Raw genomic sequence first — 22196 nt, forward strand, 5'->3', positions numbered from 1 at the left:
TGAGCTGCCTGGGAGATGAATTCTCACCCTCGCTCCATTTACACTTCATTTTCCAGACTCTTCCCAAGGAGCCCATGTGGTCAGTGTTGCCAACCTCAAGGGACTCATGAAGAATCCAAGGCCCAACTGAAGGAGTGGGCTGAGGTCATGCGGGCAGAGAAGGAAACTGCAGTGTTTAAATCCTTAGACCATTTAGTATCCAAATTCTATTCCTTATTGGGCAAAATGGCCCTTGTCTAAAGATCTAGGTTTATTCTTTTCTTTCTCAATAAGAGGTGATCTATTCAAAGGATTCCTTGGGATCAGAATCATGGGATCAGGGATCCAAGACAAATGACACCCACGCCTATTGCACCAGAGACACAAAAATCTAGTTTGATTGACCAATTGGTGCCTCATCTCTCCAACAGGAATAGAACAAATCTCAGTATTAGCAAGGGCTACTCTTTTTTTTCCCCTTCGGAGCTGAGGACCGAACCCAGAGCCTTGCGCTTGCTAGGCAAGTACTCTACCACTAAGCTAAATCCCCAACTCCGCAAAGGCTACTCTTTACTGCACCCTTAGTATGTGTCAAAAGGCTATGCGAATGCTCTACTATGAGCATGTGACAGACCCTCAGATTACAACAGTTTGACTCAGTGATTTGCCAGCTTGCCGACGGGATGAACACGATACACATCCAGTCAGCACCATATTTTGAGTCTGGAGCTTTCCTGAGCCAGGGAGATATAGAATCACACTCTCACAAGATGTTCCCAGCCAGCCCCAGATCACGGGAGGAAACCACCAGCTCTCTGCCATGAGCAGTGTGGCCGAGCACAGATGTTTGGCAGGCTAAATAGATTCAATCCATCTCTGATGTATATAACATTGTCAGTTTAGGACGCTTTGTCAGGGCAAAGCCTTATTGCGAGCTGAATACACAGTTAATGGGGGGTTTGCAGGTGTCTCTCACGTGTGGAGAGGATGAGCTGTGGAACCACTAGCACTTGAATTCAGGTCTGCAGTGTCTCTTTGGATGGGTGTGGACCGAATGCCAATAAGAACATCTCCAGGCAGTACCTGCATCTTGTTCCTGATGCATAGCAAGGGCACAAGAAGGGAAACCAAGGTACCTCAGAAGTGGGTTGCCATCTCTCTATGTGTTCTTGTAATAAAGTTAGCACAGAATTAGAACTGAGCAGACGTAGCCATATGGGCATGGTGGTGGTGGTGGTGGTGGTGGTGGTGGTGGTGGTGGTGGTGGTGGTGGTGGTGGTGGTGGTGGTGCAAGGAGTCAAGCTAGGAGCTAGGTCAACACCTAGGGGGTTCCCAGGGCAGAACTTTCCAAACTTTCCAGAAAAGAGTGGTTGCAGAGCCCATAGTGCATGGTGTTAATGGAGTGATGGAGAACTGATACCAAACCACCCCTGTGTGGTCCTCAGAGATGGGACACTTCACTCTGATGAGGCCATCCGAGACACCTGTGTTCTTCTGCAAGTGTCTTCGGCCACTGCAGAGAGATTTATTTCACACATGACTGCATACTGGGCCCAACACTGCAATGCTATGTTGGAATGCAAGCGTCAAGAAGACAGCTTAGATCACAGTTATCCTGAAAGTCCCAACCATGTAAGGAAAGACATGTGAAGTCATCAGGTATTCGTCTGACTCTTTTCTCCTTCTGACAAATATGTCCTGGAGGAGGGACTCAAGAAGTGGGAATGGGAAATTCTGCAGAGCCTAAGGTAGTTTTGGTGATGATTTGCCTGAATCCATCAGTGCCAGTATTACCATTCACATCACCCTTCCAACAACACTATTGCTCATAAATGCTTACCACCCATATCACCCGTCTGTGTAACCACCATCATTACCATCACCTCTATTATCAACAGCACCGGCCCTACTGGTTACCCACAACTATTAACGTTGTTATCTTGCATCAGGCAAGCAGCACACATCGATAATTCCATTAGCAGAACTGCTATTGTTGTTGCCACCAACACTTACACCATCATCAGTAACATTACCCTGACAGAGCTCATCATTATCCCTGATAACACCCACTTCTATCACCTCCACCACCATGACCTCCATTACTACCATTTTTTTACCAACACCACCACTGTAGCCATCATTAATGACCACCAACCACAAACATCATGACCATCATACAAAAAAAATCAATCAAGGTTAGCTCTGAAGACATGGAGCTCACGGATGTTGAGGGGTTAACTTACCCACCTATACACTTTATCCTCCCCTTCCCTTGGCTAGAAATGTTTACGTCCTTGCGGACTCCAAGGTTGAAAGAGAAGCAAACTGTTGGGGTGTTAGGTGGATAATCAACAGATTTTCTGTCCTCTTAGTCATTGCCAGAGTGAAGAACCTCAAGGACAAAGGCTTTAGAGTCATTCTGATCTGGTGCCAATCCCTAGGGGGGAGCTTGAGCAAGTTGCTTCTTCCAGAGGCTCTGTTTCCTCACCTATTAGCACCTACTTCCTGTCATTTGAGACTGCATCTGTAAAAAGAACTCCTCTCCTTGCATTGCTATAAGGGTTAAAGCAGTCAAGAGCATCAAAATTACTTAGTAGAGTACTGGACAGAATGAGCCACCTAAACATTTTGCCTGACTCCTCTGCTTTCTACTATCTATTTATCTTTTCTTTTCATTTTGCTGTTACTTTTTGACACTTTGCACAGCCTCTGACACACAGTGGGTCTCCAAAGCACCTTTCTTCTTATCGTCTGCTCTGATTCCAATGCTGAGATGTCGAAAATCTCATCCCAGATGTTCCTACAGCATCAGCAAAGCACCGGCAACCAGAAACTGAATAAATGTGTTTTGACAACATATTGTACTCAAAATTTGTTGCCAGCGAAGTCATCATGGGAAGAAATTCAAATATTCATAGGTTTTTGTCTTTTTAACTGTTTTGTCTTGAATTGTCTAAATAGCCGTCAGTGGAAAGTTAAGAGATGAGATTATTTTAGCGTTGGGGTCAATGGAGCTTGGAGGCCTAATCCAGTGCAGTTCTCATCGTGTACAAGAAGAGAAGGAGGGCAAGGAGCCCCTTGAAACCATCTAGGAGATGCCTGCTGAGCATGCAGCATGGCCCTCTTGGAGAGTCCTGTGAGGCTAACTTCGAGCCTTCTGTGCATGAACGTAAGTGCACGGCCTCCCCTTGGAGGCTGAAACTGCATGGTTTCTTTTAGAAACTTCTTCTCAGCAGGTCAGGGTCAGCACAGTGAGGAGCTGATGAGCCAAGAGGAGGCTGATGGCTGCCATTTTTGGTTCCTAGGAACCCAACACTGTCAGCATTTATTAGCCTCTCCCTAGGGATTAAAAGCTAGAAGACTTGGTGCAAGATGACTTCCTGTCTAATCACTAGCCAATCAGGACACCCCAGTCCTCAGACCCCTTGTTTCCTACTCTACAAAGAATAACAGTATGACCTTAATCGCTAGCATAAATGTGGAATGAGATTATAGCCCCTACCCCCACATCATGCCTGTTCAAAGCCCTGAAAAGGGGACTTGACTTTCATGTTTCAGGGCATTTCTTAACCTGCTCAGACCCACTAACTTCTACTATGTTTTCTGGCTTCACGCCCCAACAAAAAGGCTTCGCACATACGTCTCGGTTGCGGGCCTGCTTAGAGGATGTGGGTATTCTCAACACCTTCTCCTGTACTGGAAAGTGTCTAGTTGCAAGCCACCAGGCTCTGCTGTGATTTATGTCTTAGAAAGAAGGATGGAGACCCATAATCTCTGCCCATCATATCTTCAGGTAGCAGAGAACATGGAGATAAAGCTAAGGGATGGTTGGTAGAATCGATATTGAGTCTCGGTTGGCTGGACTAACAGGTTCAGTTCCCAGAACCCACATGACACACTGTAACTCCAGTTCCTCTTCTGGCCTCACCCACACCTCCATGTACATGGAGCATAGAAACCCATGCAGATATACACGTATATGTACAGATACGTTTCTAAAAGTTAGAGGGAATGCCTAGTCTTGCACCTCTGTTTCATTAAAAAGAAAGAGAATCCCAGTTGCAGAAATGCTAATCTTGGGACTCTGGAATGAAATAATTCACACGAAGACAAGCAGACCCAGGGTAGTCAGCCAGGCTGACATTAGAGCCATGTGACCACTTTCCGTCTTTATCTTTATTACCCATAATAGGAGGCTCAAGCCAGAGGACTCCAGAGGTCCCTATCAACTTGATGCCTCACCGTATGTCATATAACCTATATATTTCTAGAGTACATGTCCTGGTTCACTGCTTCTCAGAGCTCAGTGGGTGTACAAACCATCTGGGAATCGTGTTAACACACAGCTTAGGATTTTCTAGGGTTGGGGCCCGAGATTCTATATTCCTAACAAGCTCCAGGTTAAGATGAAGCTGCTGGTCTGAGGCCATGCTTTGAACCAGCATAGAGAGAGCAATGGCTCACTGTGATTGCGTTCCTTCTGTGTGCTGACCACGCCTTGAAGGTATTGCTGTGCTTAATTCTCATAACAACGTTGAAGGCGTTACTATCAGTGCCCCAGTTTTCTGGATAATTTGGAGAGTAAAGCTTATACAGACAATGTGACCTGGCCACGGTCATGAAGCTAGTGCATTGCAGAGAATTGGGTCTGTGTAGCCATGAGTGTGTCCTCATGGTGACTTGAGCTAAGGATGCCTGACAAAGGACAGAATAGAAATAAAGAGAAGGTCCCTGCGAGTTTGTTTGCGGATGTACAACACCTCTTGCATCTGGCCGCTTTGCGCCGATGCCACTCATACACTGCTTGAGCCCTCCTGCCTACCACTGGATGTCTGAGAGTCTCACGGATTGAAGATGCTTAAATAGTTGCTGGATCCTTCCCTGACACGCCATGATGGCTGCAACAAAGGGAGAGAAATCTAGTTCACATAAATGATTAGAGGAAAGGAGAGAGGTTTAATCCTATTAATGAATTTGCTAATTGGCCTTCTGCCCCCAATCATTTCAAACTCCGGGGCTTTCACAGTGTCAGATGAAATGAGAGCAGATCCAGGGGTGGCTTGTAGACAGGTTAAGAGTGTTTTTCTTGGGGCTTGAGCTCACTGCTTGGTATGGCTAGTGAAAAGCCTCAGTCTCTCCTTGAATACTACTTTTTACATCTGTACCCCTACTTTGCCTGGTCCCCAAACTCCCCAGGCTACTTGTATGAGGCCAGGAGGGAGAAGGCTGGCACAAGGCTTCAAAGCATGTACTCTGCCATTGGCCAGGACCAGCCCCTGCTCTCTTCTGGTCTTAGTGCCCCAGCAAAGCGCTTCCCTTCTTAGAGCCTCAGTTTTCTCGCTACACCACAAGAACCAGCACAGCCTCTTGTCCTGCAGGGTTGAGGTAAAGCAACCCAGGAACTGGAAGAGCAAAGTGTCTGGCGTCTTGTAGAGGACTGGTCGATTTTAGGTAGTATTGGTGTTAGTACTGGAAGCTGATCTATGTTTCCATATCTCATCACTGGGGATTTCTGTCATCAGCTGAGCCTGACAACTTCCCATGGGTGGGAATGGCTATGAAATGCTCAGAATCTCAGTGACGGTGGCTATGATAGCTCTGGGTCTCCAAGGCACAGAATCAAATGCCACAGCTAAAAGGGGCAGAAGAGCCCTACAAATAGAGTGACAAAGGAGGTTAAGTCTTTGTAACCTTGACCCTGCGGTCCTAACTGTCACGTACCCTTCTCTCAGCACCCTGACTTTAATGAGGTCTCATTCTTGCTCTGAAGCAAACTATTCATATGGCCTGGAATAATAAGAATTAATCTAAAGTATTCCCATCATGGCCAGCACATGGGGACAAGAGCAATCTCCCACCTGACTACGGCTACTTCTAGAAGGTGACCTACTTAAAATAGCACCTGGAGGGAGCTGAAACTAGATTCTGCCAAAGCCCCGGGACCTTTCTTTCTCCCTCTCTTTCCTTTCTAATTATGTCCCTTTCCTGCTTGACGAATGGGAGTACTGGCTCCAGGGCCATTATGCAGAATGTTACAGGCTTCTTCCCAGGTACAGACTTGGATCTTGGGTTTCTCCTCTGCACCAGAGTGTGCTTCCCCTTCCCCCAACCCATCCATTCTTTCCTCCGTGCAGCCAACATCCATCAAGGCTAGTCCAGGTGTCAGGCTTGATGGGAGCTCTGGAATAAGAATCAGCCCTCAAGAGCCAGGCACAGGGATCTGATGTAAGCCCATAACGGTAGCCTCGTGTAGACAAAGTCTCAATGTATGATCCTGTGGTATGGCGTCAATAGCCATGGGGGACCAGAGAAGGGGAGATGTGCTCTGTCTGAAGGAGTGTGAGATGACGTTGGGTGGGGCTTTAAAGAATATGTAGGAGTTCACCAGGTGACTGGGGTGGGGTAGGGAATAGAGATGGGAGGAGGCGCGGGAGCCGGAGTTGATCTTGGGCAGAAACGATACCAGGGAACAGGTTAGGTCATAATCATGGGATTGGCCAAGTGAACAAATGACGGGGTGGACAAGTAGACCAGGTAATGGTGAACCTGGAAGACAAGAGGTGATATTGGAGGGCAATCCTGGGCTTTCTCCCAACAAAAGCGTGAAGCCAAGAGATAGGCTACCCTCTCTCCACTTTCCCTACAGACACTACGTGCCTATTGGTAGCTAGAACTTCCCAGGATCTTCTAAAGTGTGTTCCAGAAGGTCCTTCCTATAAGTGTTGCTATTAACTTTCTGCACTAAAGGTTCCTGTGTCTTTGATTCCTCCATGTTTCTCTGTGGGTGCTATTACGGCGTGTCCCCTCTGAAGCTCCTGTTAGAACCTGATTTCCATCGTGGGGTATTAAGAGGAAATTTGAACTATCGAGTTTAGAGTCTTTGGGGGGTTACTGATTAGGATTTGATAAGGTCTTTAGAGTGGAGTCATCCTGGAGGCTTTAAAGAAGAGAGGGAATCTCTAGGGTACCTCTCACCCTCGGATGTGCTGTGTGCTCGGGACTCTGCCGGCAAGAAGGCTACTGGTCACCACATGGGCTACTATGACCACTAGAGCTTCATTACTCCAGAGCTGTAGACCTAAATCCGCTTCTTATTTTTCTTTAACTTATTCATACGTGCTCTCGTGTTGTCAGCGGCAGCCATGAACTGAGACAAATGCTCAATCATTGCTATTGTTTTTCATAAAAAAAATAGTCTTTTGCTCTATTTTCCCAGGATTTCATCATTCATTTATTCACTCATTCCATCCATCCATCCATCCATCCATCCATCCATCCATCCATCCATCCATGGATACAGTCATTTAATCACACACTCACTTAATCAATCATCCTCTGCCATCCCTTTGATTATCCACTTGGTCCTTCATTCATTTTTCTTGTTTATTGATTCTCTTATTTGTGCAGTCATCCATCACTCGCCCATCTCCTAAGGAATGCGCTTAACTCCCGCCTCACGCAGTACAAAGAATTTACTGAGCAAAGCCGTTCTAGGTAGACAAAGGGGTCTCAGTCCTGTTCCTGGAACCAGACTGAAAGCACCTGTGATTTTAGGCAGCTCATCCCTTTACCCCAATCCTGTGAAGATCGGGAGCTGGGGTGTGGAGATATTGTTCTCAGCACTTCCTTCTAAATGGTAAACAGATTCAGTACACTTCACAGACCGAGCCAATTCAAAGCCCCCAGATCAAATAAGAGAATTCATTCAGGCGGAGGGTCTGATAACTGAAGTTTCGGCGGGGAGCTAACTTTTCCTGTAGGGTCTGCAATTCTTAGGAACAATGATAAGAGACCAACTATCCCATTGTTTAAATTTTTCATTGAAAAAGTGTTCACTGAGTACCTACTATGTGCGAAGAACCAAGTCAGGAACTGTGAAGAATGACTCAGACATATTTTTTTTTTGCCCCAAGAATCCTATATTATAGTGATGGGGAGAGGGTTAACACTTCCATTGACTGTTTGATTCCGAGCAGGGGTTGTGAGTCAGGAGAGCGAATGTACGCCTTAAAAATGCTATGAATTCCGTTGGGAGAAGTCACTTCTCTCTGGGGCTTGGAGAAGGCTTCTTGAATACAGACACAGCTGAGAGAGTGCTTGGAATGTGGGTAGAATTTGAATTTGAATTAGTAGCTGAGATGGGGACTTGGGGGTGGGGGTAGGAGACTTCCAGAGCTTAAATGATGGGCAGAGATGCTGAGGTGAAAAAAGCCCACATCGCACACATGTCTATTGCTTGATACTTCCCTTTCACAGATGAAGGAAAGGGTATTTCTAAGGCAGAGTGATTTGTCAGTGGTCTCTCAACCCAGGCCGGTATGATTTGGGACCACTGCTTCTTCATTACCGTCTGCCCATCGCTGCCTCCCAAGGCTCTCTAGGATTAACATACCGTCCTATCCATCAACTTCAAGGCCAGACTCACTGGGAATTCTATGCCTCTACAACTTTCCAAAAGGCTCTCCGATTGCGGACCCCCAGGACCAGCCTCCTATTTGACTCTGTCTTGCCATGTGACCAGATAAACACCATCCTATAGCATGGGTTGTTTTTTTTTTTTTTTTTTTTTTTTTCTCAGTGACTCACTGGGCACTATGGAGGTCTGAAGCTCAGCCTCTCAAAGTTTCGAATGCTGCACTTGATCATGGAGGAACTGGAACTCAGCCACCTAAGGATGGGGCTATTCGCTTACGGGCAAAGTCTCCCTCCGTTAGATGGTGCTGGGCTAGTGTTTTCCTGGAGCCTCTGGATGGCTGTGGAGGCTGCAACTGTACCTGTGTGCTCCTGCTATGCTCACACATTCAAATCTCCCACATTCAAATCTGAGAAGCAGAGTCTTTGCAAGAAAAAGTACACATGAAACTGCCTGCAAAAGAAACCCTACCTAGGATTGGGGACAGTGTCTGAAACCCCCAGGCAAGGTTTTCTTTTTCCTATTTTCAGTTAAAGACACACCAAGATTCCAAACAGAGGACAGAAAGTGAACTCTGTGCTTTCGTTTGGTGGCAAAGCTCTTAAATTACTTTAGGTTTCTGCCGCCTTCGGGGAGTGCATCCTGAGCTCCAGGTTGGGCTAGGTGCACTCTTTCCCTGGTGCCCATCACACAGGATTGCTGCCCTGTTTTAAAGATGTGCCTGCATTTCCAAGTTGCGGGTTTTTTTTTAAGCGCTCAATGCTGTAGCTGAGTCAGCTGTGATGTTTCCAGAATCTGCCACAGTGCAGAGGGTCAGTGGGCCGCAGCAAAGGCTCAGCATACCAGTGTCTGGCTTTTGGTCCTGTTTGCCTGTACAGGGCTTAGATGACATTCTAGGAATAAACTATACAACTCTCAGCGGCCTACTTGCTGGATAGCCCGATTCTGGGCATTCAAATGGCTCAGCAGTGTAGCCAGACACTGAGTAGGGCCTAAAAGTTGCCGACCACTAATCACGAACAGGGTCTGTGCAAAGTGCTTGCCTCCCATCATCCCCGAAACGCACACAGCACAACGGCTATTTTAAGATGGTAACTACTACTGTCCCTGATTCACAGGGGAAGAAAATAAGGCTTAGTCATACAGCTAGTGTGGTAGAGCCTGGATTTGAACCCAGCAGGGAGACAGATTCTTCTGTTGAAAATCCCCACCACCTTCTCCTGACTGCCATCTAATTAGGTATGAGCCTGACATCTTAGAGCTGACACAGTGGTTCCTGTGACAGCACCAAGAGTAAAACCTTTAGAATCTGAGGACCAAATGGAACCCGGGAAAAAAATATATCCAGTGAGATGCCTCCCCTCTGCAGAGATTATAATGCTAAGGGGGGGGGGGTTGGGGATTTAGCTCAGTGGTAGAGCGCTTGCCTAGGAAGCGCAAGGCCCTGGGTTTGGTCCCCAGCTCCGGAAAAAAAGAACCAAAAAAAAAAAAAAAAAAAAAAAAAGAAAGAAATAATGCTAAGGGGGAAAGTGACTGCAGGATAGGATTCCTGAGTGTGAGACTTCCAGTGGAGCCCTGTCTATATCCTTAAGCTTCTCCCCTCAGGGGAGACTTTTACTGATTAGCATTCTCATCGATGAGACAGTGAAGTTGGACTCTGTTCTGGGGGGTAAATGGTTAGGGAAAATTCACAGTTGCACTTGTGGACAGTTGAGGCTAAAGTCTACTGTTCTGATTAGGAGTTGGCTGGGGGACCTAGCTGGTAACCCTGAACGCTCTTATAAAGATCAAATGAGAATATTTAGATAAAACACTGTGCCAGGCACTCCAGGGTGGCACACACAGTGAGTGGCCATACACCCTCCTCTTTCTTAGTTCTTAGAGAGAACATGGTTCTGTGACCTCTGGAATCCTGCAGGAACTGTCCCCAGGTGGTCCAGATTTGGGAGTGAGAGATTGGAATGGCAGATGGTGACCTCCGAGCCCTACAACTCCAGGGACATCGATCATCCCCCCATTTGCTCATACGACCTCTTCTAGTGACTTCAGAAAGCCACCAGAGATGAGGCATTCCTCCCTCCGTATTTGCTGGCTTTCACAAAAGGCAGCGTCCTCATCCATTCGATGTATATGACAATTGAAGCTAATAGGGAGAGTGATATTAACCCAAGGTCCAAGACCGAACTGATAAAGATGAGATTCCCACCTACCCTCCACTGGATTATAGAGCCACAGACCTCTCTGTGATGCTTCCCTGCCTCGCAAGGAGATACAGACATTGTAGGTGCTTTTAGAGAAGCCCGAGTTAACTGTGCCCTACCATTCATCCCCTCCATGGCCCGTGGGACCTCATGTCATTAAGAAGGATGATCAGGGAGCTGACTTGGACTTGGTGTTGAATGCTGTCCCAGTTAAGCAGCACCTCAGGATCCAGGAGAGGCAGAGCTCAGAGTACCAAGACCCGGCGACAAGGTTTGCAGACCTGCCTTTCTTTGGGCTACTGAAAAGTACCAGTGCCTTCTCTGTAGGACAAAGAACCTAAAAGATAAGCAGAAGCCCCTTCTGCTTCTGGTCCATCATGCAAACCTGGTCTTATTACCTGGGATCTGCACCTGAGAATGTCTTTCTACAGTCCTCAGCCAGTTTGTCTCTGAGGACTGGACCAGAAGCCTGACCCTTTCTTCCTGGGTCTCTCTGCATATACTCCCAACCAAGATGAGATGAAGCAGGTCCACTATTGCCCTAACACAGCTTTGGTCACCAGTCAGCAAAAGGTGTGTGTTGTGCCCCCACCTGTAGTCGGAATACGTTAAATTTCAGAACTTGGATGTTTAAGTGTGGAACTATTTAGAACCCTTCTGTGATCTGCAGTGGCTTTCTGAGCATTAAGCAAACCAAGACTGTCATTATCTTTTCCCGATTGTTTCCAGTCTCCTTGTTCCTGTAAGTAACTTTCTGCCTGTTGAAAAAGAGACCTACATTGTATGCTTTGGGCCCAACAAGGTGGCCCGACTCCACATGGGCACCTAAACTGTCCCACCGCTAATGGGCAAGCCACAGCTGGAGAGAGGCAGCTGCCGAGCAAGCTCCTGACAGGGACATATGTGAGCTTGGCATCCCAGCCACCTTTTTACAGTCCTCCCCATTGCTCTGAAGTCCTCAGACTGCCCTAGCAGCAAAGCCCTGTTATTTGTTCTTTCCTAGAGACTCCTTGTGTCCCAGGACCTGTGCCTTGGGGCTCTACCACCTGGACGTAGCTGATTCCTTTTGGCTTGCAGAGGTTTTAAGGATGGACAGGTAAATCACTGTCTCCCTCATGGTTAGACTCCCAGGTTAGCACCTGGCAAGGCATGGCTATTCCCAAGGAGACATGCACGAGTGTAAGTACCCTTGCTGGATGCACGAGGCTGCACCAACGTCCGCCCTCACGGGAGCGGGAAGAGCCTCCCAACATTTCCGCCCACCCCAGAGAACGCAGTTTTCTCCACCTGTGAATCTGCCTCATCTTGCTCCCATATATTCCCTAGAAAAGAAGGGTACACATACCCCTGCTGGGGGACAGCACTCACTCTGGCTGCTGCCCCTGGGTCTTCCCACCAACCCTCCCACGAGGTTCTTAATTCCTTGGATACATGAGGCTGTCCAAAACCCTCATGGACACTGGATTTGGAACTAAGAGAGACAGACGTTTCATCCCAACACCCAGTACCCCCAAACCTATCCATGGGAGCAAATGGAGGACAGTGTGCTTACCTTTAGAGGGTCGCCTTTGTTTGGTCTGCAGGGACGAGAAGGTACCCATGACGGCCCCCATGGCAGCGAAGACTTGTGTGCGACTTGGGACCCCTGGCCCTGTCTCCTCCCTCCCCTGAAAAGAAATCGGTGTGGACTGCCCACTTTGAATTGGAGAAGAGGAAAAGCAAGAAAGCAAAAAAGCTCCGGGCAGCTCGCCTGCAGCTTGGTATTCAGAAAGCGTGGGGCCGGGGCGCCTGGAGCTTGTGGCTGCTGCCTTCTTCAGCCAGGCACAGGCACTGACTCCCAGGGCCAGAAGCTCTCGGGAGCTTTCACAGGCGCCCCCCGGTGCGGGCACCCAACCTGGCCACTGGCCTCTCCGAGGGCCGAGTCCCGAGCCCCAAAGCCTGCCCGATGTTGGACACGGGGCCGGCGTGCCCGCCCGGCCGAGGCTGCCGAGCCCGCGCCGCGTGCGGTGCGGGAGCTGCGCTCCGCCTGCCCGCCCCTGCTACCACCCGGCCGCTCCGCCCCGCGCTCAGACTGGATCTCAGGGGACCGAGTACCAATCATGAATGAACAGCGCCAGGGACTGGTGCGGAGTGGAGCGGGGCTGAGAACCCGGTGCGGGGTGGGGGTGTGGGGGTGGCGGAGGCCGCCGCGGGCACTGCGGAGGGGCAGGGTGGGGACCTGGCCCTGCTGTCTATACTGTTCTACTCCTGGCTGTGTGCGACACCGAGGATGTCCTCCTGGGCAGACAGATGCGGTCAGGCACCTTGCTGGTAGGTGCAGCTTGGGAAGGAGGAGGCAGCAGGTGACCGCCCCCCCCAATGAACATGAGTGTTTTTGTGTGTGTGTGTGTGTGTGTGTGTATGAGTGTGTGTGTGTGTGTATGAGTGTGTGTTTGTGTGTGTGTGTGTGAGTGAGAGAGAGAGAGAGAGAGAGAGAGAGATGGAGGGAGTTAAGATTTCAGTTGGCTTCAGAGAAAAATCATTTAACCACTGCCACTGCCTGCTTTCTGGGGTGGGGGAAAGCCTGCCCCACCCAAAGAGAGTTGTCATCAAAAAGAAGGGCTCCTCTGAACTCTGTAGAAGGTGTTGGGAACCTAAAGAATCCCGCAGGACCAGGGCTCATTTCAGTGACAGAAAGTGGGGGAAGTGGGGAGAGAGAAGTAACTGCAGGTCCCCTTAGGCCCTTGCTGCCCCATCCCCCTTTTTGGTGTTCTCTCTCTCTCTCTCTCTCTCTCTCTCTCTCTCTCTCTCTCTCTCTCTCTCTCTCTCTCTCTGTGTATGTGTGTGTGTGTGTGTGTGTGTGTGGTGTGTTTTTGCTCTCTCACCTGCAGATCCGTGGGGGGCAGTACTTTAATTAGGGACCCAGGGGCTAACTCTTGAATTTAGAAAGCAATCTTCCTTCCATGACCTTCCCTTCAGGTGACAAGGACCCTCAAGCCTCACTTCAGCTTTCCATTGAAAAGGCAATGATTGGGGACCTGTGGCCTCACCTCCTGGTAGCAGCTGATGACAGGTGTCCCCCTAGAAAGCTCCGGAATTTCTTCTTCCCCAGCCTAGCCGCCTGTCTGCCCTGTGTGCCTGGACTTTCACTGAGAATTCCATGTGCACCTGCACTGAGAATCCCCGACCCCCACTGTTCCCAGACCCCTGACCAGTCATTTCCTTTGCAGCATCAGACACATGTTGTGTTTGGAACTCAAAGCATCCCTCAACATATGGCTTCAAAAACCCGCACACATATATGCTATCATGAACATATGGGCACAGGTCCCTCAAGCCCACACAGACATTGAGACGTTGCACACAGACTCCAAACCCATAATACACACAGGGGGTGGGGGAGATACAGCTGTTAAGACCCCAGCCAAGACCCTCATATGTGCTCATGGTGCAAAGAGCCATCAGCTTTCTCACGCACATAAACTTGCACATACAGGAGTGCGGTCTGACTCCAGGCATATGGGACCTATGAGGAGCTACCTCTCTTCATCCAGACCATTAGCTACCCTTCAGGGCCACAATTGGCCAGCACCTTGGCTCGGGGACTCAGAAGAGCATGCTTCACCTCTGCAGCTCTTAACCCTTGCTTAGATCCCAACATGAGTCCTGTTTTGTGCAGCCGGGACGGTGCACTCAGTGTTACGTGCACCTCCCGTTTGCATTGCCCGATGCTGGAATTACATCACCCACGTGATGCCCACAAAAGCCCCCTAGGCTACATCACCGTGGAGAGACACTGAGGCTTGTTCAGAATTAGGAACCTGTCTGAAGTTGTTCAGCCAGAACTTGGGGCTAGAATTCATTACCCAGGGCTCTCACCTAATCTTCTAAGGTCATTCATGTTAGCAAATGAGGGACAAGGGGACCTCTGGCCTGAAAAGCCTGCTCTGAATTCTTCCCAGTTCAAAGCCTCTGCTGTCTACCGGGTATCTGGAGCTTGCCTGAGCCTTTCCCCTGGAGTGTTGGATGGTGGTGGACATAGGAGGTAGTTCCTGTCTCTTTCTTGTCCTCTGGGAAAGGTAGGAAACTATGAAGTTGGGGTTCCCAGAAGATAACTAGTCTAGTGGGACTCAAGGGACAGAGGAGGGCCTTGATGAAGAGAACATGGTACGGCCCCAGGCATCTTTACAAGTTCCTCAGGGATATCACATCGAGGGAGACATACCAGACTGCTCCCCATGACTTGAATCCTCACAAGCAGCAGTGTTTGAGAGGTTACCAATGGCCAGGATGCTTTCTTGTTTTCTTGCTACAATCCTCTGAAGAAGCAGCCTACGGGGGAATCCCTCAGCTCTACGGACCAGACATGGCTAAGTTCTTCGAGAGGCATAGGTTTGGTTGCCTCTGAGGGGGCATAGCATGAAGTTACCAATATGAAGTTCCAGCTCCTGAACCTTTTGTAGCCTGGCTTTGTCTACCAATTCTTCCCATCTGTTGGTCAGCCTTTTGGGGAATCTAGTCACACAAGCCCTCCCTATCGCCCAGAGGTACCCTCTAGGGCCCTGCTTCAAGCCACTTGCATATCCTCTGCCTAGAGTATCCCACATCCCTTTCTCTTTCTGGTAACCCTCTGCCCATCTTTGAACTATTTCACAACTCATCGCCACCAGGAACCTCGCACCTGAGGCTTCCTTTCCTTACCTCACATCCTTCGATCTCATTGTCTTTTGTCCCATTTGGCTTTCCCTCTGCTCTGCTATAGCGCTCCCCTATCTGTTCAGCTGCTGGTCTGACACAGATGTAGTCGCTCTGGTTGGGAGGGTGAGAGGAAGGAAAACTAGAGCTTTCTGTTGTTTGCTTTGTTTTTGGCTAGGATCTTAGTTACTTTGTTTTAACTGTGAAGAGATACAGTGTCCAGGGCGACTAATAGCAGAGAGAGTTCAGAGGGTGAGTTCTTGCCCTTTATGGCAGGCAGCGTGGCAGCCGGCAGACAGGCAACAGGCAGGCAGGTATGGTATTGGAGTACTGGCCGAGAGAGCTTACAGTTAGGCACAAGCACAGATAGCTAACTGGGAATGCTATGGGCTTTCGAAACCTCAAAGCCCAACCCTGGTGACACACCGCCTCCAACAAAGCCACGCCTCCTAAACCCTTACAGTCCCACCCACTAGGGACCAACAATTCAATATATATGAGCCTCTGGGGGCCATTCTCATTCAAACCACCGTGCTCGGTGATCAGTTAATTACTAAAAATGGATGACTGCTAGATTATTCTTGACCATTTAAGCAGCACCCTTTCTCGAGTGAACATTCATTCCCTCCCTCCCTCATTCAACAACTGTTTGTGACCTATCTGCCCACCCGCAACCAAGTAGTTACTCTCAAAATAGTGCATTCATTCTTGATATTACCCTAAGGAGTAGGTATTACCCACAAACCAATGCCACACACACCACACACAACGTGCAACAAAAGACCAGACCTCATGTGGTACACATTCACAAAGTCTGAGGAAAAATACATGGAGAAGACCGTCAAGAAGAGGAGGGAAGAGAGGAGAAAGCAGCCCCCCTCCTCCCTCTTGGGAACTTGCACAACAGCAGCAGACTATGTGGGGAAGGAGATTGCAGGCAGGCAGGTAGGGTATGCCCAGGAGCTGCTCAAGGAGCACACGTCAGTCACCCTGGCTGCCGGACTTACCTGGGCTGCAGTCTCTGCCAGGAAGTGCTGGCTACCATGAGAGACTCATCCTACCTGGTCCAACCTGAGCTTCAGCATGGCGCATCCCTCTGCTCTGCAGCTGAGCTGGCTTGTTCGTGCCCCATTCTAGGTCTGACTCCTCTCTCATCTGTCCTACTGTGAACTAATTTTTTTGTGACTCCCTAATTTGTTACATGAAAACTGTAACCCCTAGGCTGGGTGCATTTGGAGACTGGGTCTCCAGGTTAAAGAAAGACAGAAGGGTAGCATTCTGGTTTTATAGACTCTGCCTCTGTCTTAAAGAAAACGCACACACGAAGGGAAGCAGATCCACTCCGTGTGCCCTATATGCACAAAGATGGGTGTGTTTACTGGGATTCTGTGGCCATTTGTGATCAGTGACTTCAGCTCTTGGTTGTAGACTTCCTGAGTCTGGGACTGCAAGAGACAGTTCCCTATTGCCTGAGCCACCTTGACTATAGGGCATAGTGCTCAATCTCTACCTTCAGAATGCACAAGAAGCAAGGCATGAGCTTCTACATAGTGCTCCTTCAGAGCATCCCTCCGAGGCTGTTCAGGGGGAAGGCGTGGGTGGTCAGAGGTCTATGGGAATCTTGGGAAAGGATGTCAGTGCTTATCTGAGCATATTTCACATATAGCCCATTTTTGCCCCCTCCTCTGGTCATTCTCCTGCTCTCTCCCCTTTCTTTCCTCCCTAACTTCATTCTTTTCTTGTCCACCTCACCTTTGACCTTTCTCCTTTCTTAGTCCCCTCCTCTTTTTTTTTCCTATCCATTCTTCCCTCAACCTCACATCTTCCTATCCATCAGGTCAATGGCAGTTCCTCCCGCCACAAACAGAAGTCTGGAGTACGGAATCTGACAGAACCCAGTTCAGATCCACCCCACCCCCCACCTCCCTTGCTGTGTGACACTGGGAATGCTGAGCCATTTCTCTGAGAGCATTATTCATCGTGCACATTATTTGGACATGTCCCTCACCCTGCTGCTGTGAGGTTGGTGAGACACTTCTTGTAAAGCCCTCACTATGCACCTAATACAGAGATGCGCCTGTGACCAAGGGTGGCCACCTGCTGGGCCTGCTGCTGTGGGCCAGGCATGGTGTTGCATTAATGGGTACAGAACTCAGTAAGCCTCAGCCTTCCCTGTGGTTTCCATCTTGGCTCTTCGGCTGTCGGGTAGGAAATCTATTCTCGGGGTCCCCATCTGGTATTAAAAGACCGAGATTAGTGAAAGCAGAGAATGCGGTTGGCACCTGATCATGTGCGGTTCAGCGCCACGCTCACTGCTTCTTGTGTCGTTTCCCAAATGTTCCGCATGCATAAGTCGGCCTCCTCAAATAGACGGGAAGCCTTAGAAAGCGAAGGCAGAGGTTCCTGCTTTGCACACGTACCCGCTCCCCCTCACCCCATCCCCCACCCATGAAGGAGCTCCGAGCCTCCTCAGAGGCCACAGACAGTCAACCTGACACCAGTCAAGATGTAAAGATGACTTCGTCACTTAGCTCCCAAGATCGAGTCCCTTCTAGTGAGTGTGTCTCTGTGTCCACTTCCTCATCTGACATGTGAACATAGCCACTTCGTGGGCTGGCATGAGGACTGGGAAAGACCAAAAAGAGACCCTCGCCAAAGCACATGGTGGGTGTGTTGTCATACATTCGGGGTCCAGTTATCATCCAGTCATTGATCGATTCTACACATGTTCACTAAACATCATGTAGCTGAGTCTCACTGTATCCTGATCACACTAGTCCATACCGAGTAAGAGGAAGCAGGAATTCCTGAGCTCAGGGAGCTGCTAGTATGAGACTATAGATTGTCCATCCATCAGACTAACCTCTCACAGTCTCAGTTCATGCTGGAAGGAAAGAAGGGGGCTGGAGAGTTCAGGGTGTCAGATACTCAGAAGATCTTCACAGGACACATCTGTGCAGACTGATGCTACGGGCCCAGTGAGGCTTCATGCCAGGGATGTGGAAAAAGCTTTCAGGTCAGGTTGTGAGTTCCAGACTGGCTATGTGGCCTTGGGAGAAAGCCTCTCCCTGTCCCATCACCTTTCCCCAACCATGTGGAGAGCATCAGTGGCAGGAACAGGGTAAAGCAAAGTGACCATAATTATCATAGTCACTGGTGGGGGTCTCTAGAGCTAGATAGCAGTCCTGACTTAGAAAACGTCATTCTGTGCCTCAATTTCCCCTGAGGGTTCCTTTTTCTTACATCTCCTCTGTCTCCCCGGGAAAGAGAAGAGAACTTTGAACAGGACTTGGGCTCAAGAGGAGCATCCTCCCAGGCCGTGTCCCCGTGCTTCAAGCATGGCTTCATCTGTCGGAGTTGATCATGTTCTCTTGGGAGCAGAACTAATGTGAGCTTCAGGGAAAGGGAGGAGGGGGCTGGGAATACCCAAACGCACAGGCTCTGACACGTGCCCTGAATGGCTGCACTGCCCCAAGGGATCCCCCTCCGTACTCTGGCACTGGTGCAGGCGTCACCAGGGCCGGGTGAGTTCAGACAGAGTGCAGCCACCCACGCAGCTGAGATGCTGGCAGAAGGCTGCTAAGTCGCCCAGATCCTGCGGAGGAGGGGGATTCCTGGAGCCCAGAGGCTTGGTGCCCACAACTACACTAGAAACACTTCGTGCACCTTGATGGAGTGGCTTTCCAGGGGTGGGTGAGGGAAGATGGGTGGATTTGGATCTGTTCCAACAGTAGAGTACCAGGGGACACTGTCCACCTTTCCTCCTAGAGCAACTGTGTGTGCATGAGCATTCACTTAGCCTATGCAGAATCCATGGCTATCCCACAAAGCACATTTGTGGACATCTGGTTAAGAAACTCTACCTGTGGAGGAGGGATGGAGGAAGGGGCATGACCTGTTTGCCTCTGAGCTGTGTGACTTCGACTTTGTAAGTCCTAGTATGCATATCTATAAGATAGGTATGGTCACATCTAGGGTTAACTGAGGGCAGCATGTAAGGGCTTCTGTAAGTGGTTTGGAGGGCTGTAAGGCTCCAGGTCATTGTCACATTGATGGTGACCTTCATGCAGTCATCGGTCACACAAAATGAAGGTGCTGAGTGAGCGCCTTTTGCTTGTCACAGCCGAGCCTGCCTTGGGGAGGACAGGTCTGTGCTTACTGTGCCGCTCACAGTCTCAGGGGATGAAAATCTGACAAAGAACTGTCACATGCCAGCCATCAGAATTCCCTCTCTGCGTGTGCCATCCAGGATACTAGGATTGACTCTGGCCACTGTCCAGCCCCACTCAGAATCCTAGGATGAGTACACTGTTGAGACCGTCAAAGTCAGAGGTCTAAGTCAGCTCAGGAAGGTGAGAGTCACAGGAGAGAGGAACCACACACAGAAAAGGATAAGAGTCAGAGGGTGTGGAGAGTCAGGGATGAGGGTCCGAGCAGGGATGGGGCAAAGGTGAGGGAGGCTGTGGGTCACCATGCCTTGTCTCCCTGGGGTATTGAGCTTTGTGGCAGAGTGCAATGTGAAATTCGCTCAGTTTCTTGTCTTTATCAAGTATGTGCCGAATGTGGTTCCCCCTCACCTCCTTTGGGCAAGTGCGTTCACTCCCCAGTACCACTCTTCTCTGGTTATGTAATTGCTACATTAACGAGGGCAGCCATCCTCCTTGGAGTTCTTAGCATGTTCCAGTCACATGCCAAGCCTCACTTAATCGTTTCAATAGCCTCATGTGGCCAGTGCGTTCATCAGCTCTCATTTAGCACACGAGGCACCGATGGTGCAGAGAGGGTGCTAGCCTGTCCAGCGTCATATACAAAGTGACTGGTGGAGCGGGCCTGTAGTTCAGTACCTCTGTTTCTAGAGCTCCCAGTTTTCCCTCCTGCCACTCTGGCAACTGACTTCTCCTCTGGGGAGGCAGAAGTATATGGAGGGTTAGCAGATGTGCAACATTTTCTCAGAGCTGAAGGACAGAAGCCAAGTGAAGGTGCAGGGTCCCGGAGCCTCCGAACGACAAGTCTAACTCTCAGGGCTCCTCCCGGCGCTCTAGGGCTGCAGCCATGTCCACAGCCTTCTAAGGAATGTGCTGGATCTGTTTCCCTTCCTCAGATCCTACAAATGAAGATCCAGGAGAAAGAGATCAGGGAGGGAGGAGGGAAAGGCAGCCAGAGGATCAGATGATCAGTGATAACGCCGGCTATGGGCGGATGGATGCGCCCAGCGCCAGAGAGCAGCACTGAACCTGTCAGGATAATCCAGTTCTCAGGGCTCCGCAGCTGTCTGGGAGTAAGGCAGCCCCAGCAGAGTGAGGGATAGAAGGACTCCTGTCACTGTTGTGCTAAGGGCAGACTCTGGGACAAGCTCCGATGAAACATGGGAGTATAAAGCTGGAGGGAATCTTCATGGAATTTGTTATTTCCTGTGACGTCATACCCAGCTCCACATTTGAGACCTGTGGACTCTCCCACCTGGGCTACATGATAGATAGAAACAGTGGGTTATTTTCCTGGGCTTTTGGCTCACGGAGGTTTAGCATGCAACAAAACCCCGGGAGCAGTCTACTGTTATCAGTAAGAGAGTAGCTGAGGGAGGTTCATTCTTGACAATTGCAGGGGGAACCTGGGGCTTGGTATCTGCCTTGCACATTGGAAGCACAGCCTCCAGTAGGGTGTGGACACTGAGAGAACTCCAAAGACTGGATACGGCTGGAGTAACGGAATGGGCTCCTTTCTGTGCCTGCACCAAGCAAGAGAGTCCCAATCTGTCCCTTCTGGGTGAATCTGGTGAGAACCATCATGTCTCCAAGCCAGAGAGTAGCTGGCTCAGAAGCCACAGGGAGCTAACAAATGTCTGGTCTAGGCTGAGAGGCCCCAGCTGTGACCCAATGGCATAGTGATCAAACTGGGCAGAACAGGAGCTGTCTGGGGCTGCACACCTGAGGCGAGGCCTACCTCTACTGCAGTGTACTCTAAGCCTACTCCAAACAGGTGTCTTGAACTATTTCTCTTATCACTGAGAGAAATGGGAGCTTGGAACAGAAATTAAAGTTCAGCCATTTGAGAAATAGACAGAACAGTGTTGCTGGCACATCACAGTGAGCTCTGGATACGGAGAGTCCAGCGGCAGCCCCATGGCAGGTAATGCTCTCTTCTCCATTTCACGGATTGGTAAACTGAGGCATAGATCGACGGTGGCATCTGCCCCGGACACGAACCTCACATGAATTATAGTGTAAGATCCTGTCTGCCTTCAAGGCCCAAACTCTTCTCCTCTCAGATGAGAAGCCAGAGAGGAATGAGGACCCAGGGAGAAGGAGGAGGGAGGTAACTCTTATCATGAAGTGGGATGACCAAAGACATGCACTCCATACTCCAGAATGGCTACCTGCATCCCAGAAGAAAGGCTATTGTCCTGGATGACAACACAAGACCCTTGCACATGGCTCAGCACGTCCAAGGACATGGGGGAGGGGAAGGAGGATGAGGGTGAGGATGAGGATGAGGAAGAGGAGGATGAAAAGGAAAAGGAAGAAGAGGAGGAAGAGGAGGAAGAAGAGGAGGAAGAGGAGGAGGAAAAAGAGGAGGAGGAGGAGGAGGAAGAGGAGGAGGAGAAGGAGGAGGAGGAAGAGGAGGAGAAAAAGAGGAAGAGGAGGAAGAGGAAGAGGAGGAGGAAGAGGAGGAGGAGGAGGAGGAGGAGGAGGAGGAGGAGGAGGAGGAGGAGGAGGAGGAGGAGGAGAGGCAGCAGCTCCAGCAGCAGTGACAATTTCGGAACAATTGCTACCTGCCTTCCTGAGAAGTCTACCCTTTCCCCAGGAGCTGAGGGAGAAGGTAAAAGGCATGGGAGTTCAAGCTGCTTCTCCCCTCTGTGTATTTACGTTTCCCTTCCTTGTTCCTGCAGAACAGCCTTAGCAATGGTTGCTCATCGGGCTCATTGCTGG

At 49.7% G+C, this 22196-nt stretch overlaps 1 protein-coding gene across 4 annotated transcripts in view; it reads right to left on the minus strand.

Annotated features, from left to right (window-relative positions):
• The window catches only part of Kcnip1 (potassium voltage-gated channel interacting protein 1), a 369154-nt gene that overhangs the window by 204105 nt on the left and 142853 nt on the right, over positions 1 to 22196 (minus strand). For 2 of the 4 annotated variants that reach the window (NM_022929.3, NM_001261389.2), the window contains 1 exon segment: positions 12146 to 12715. In NM_022929.3, coding sequence (NP_075218.2) covers positions 12146 to 12206 — 61 coding nt within the window. In that variant the 5' untranslated portion in view covers positions 12207 to 12715. 4 annotated transcript variants of the gene reach the window in all.

The sequence above is a fragment of the Rattus norvegicus genome, chromosome 10 (genome assembly GCF_021556685.1).
Source record: "Rattus norvegicus strain SHRSP/BbbUtx chromosome 10, alternate assembly SHRSP_T2T, whole genome shotgun sequence".
Classification (NCBI taxonomy): domain Eukaryota; kingdom Metazoa; phylum Chordata; class Mammalia; order Rodentia; family Muridae; genus Rattus; species Rattus norvegicus.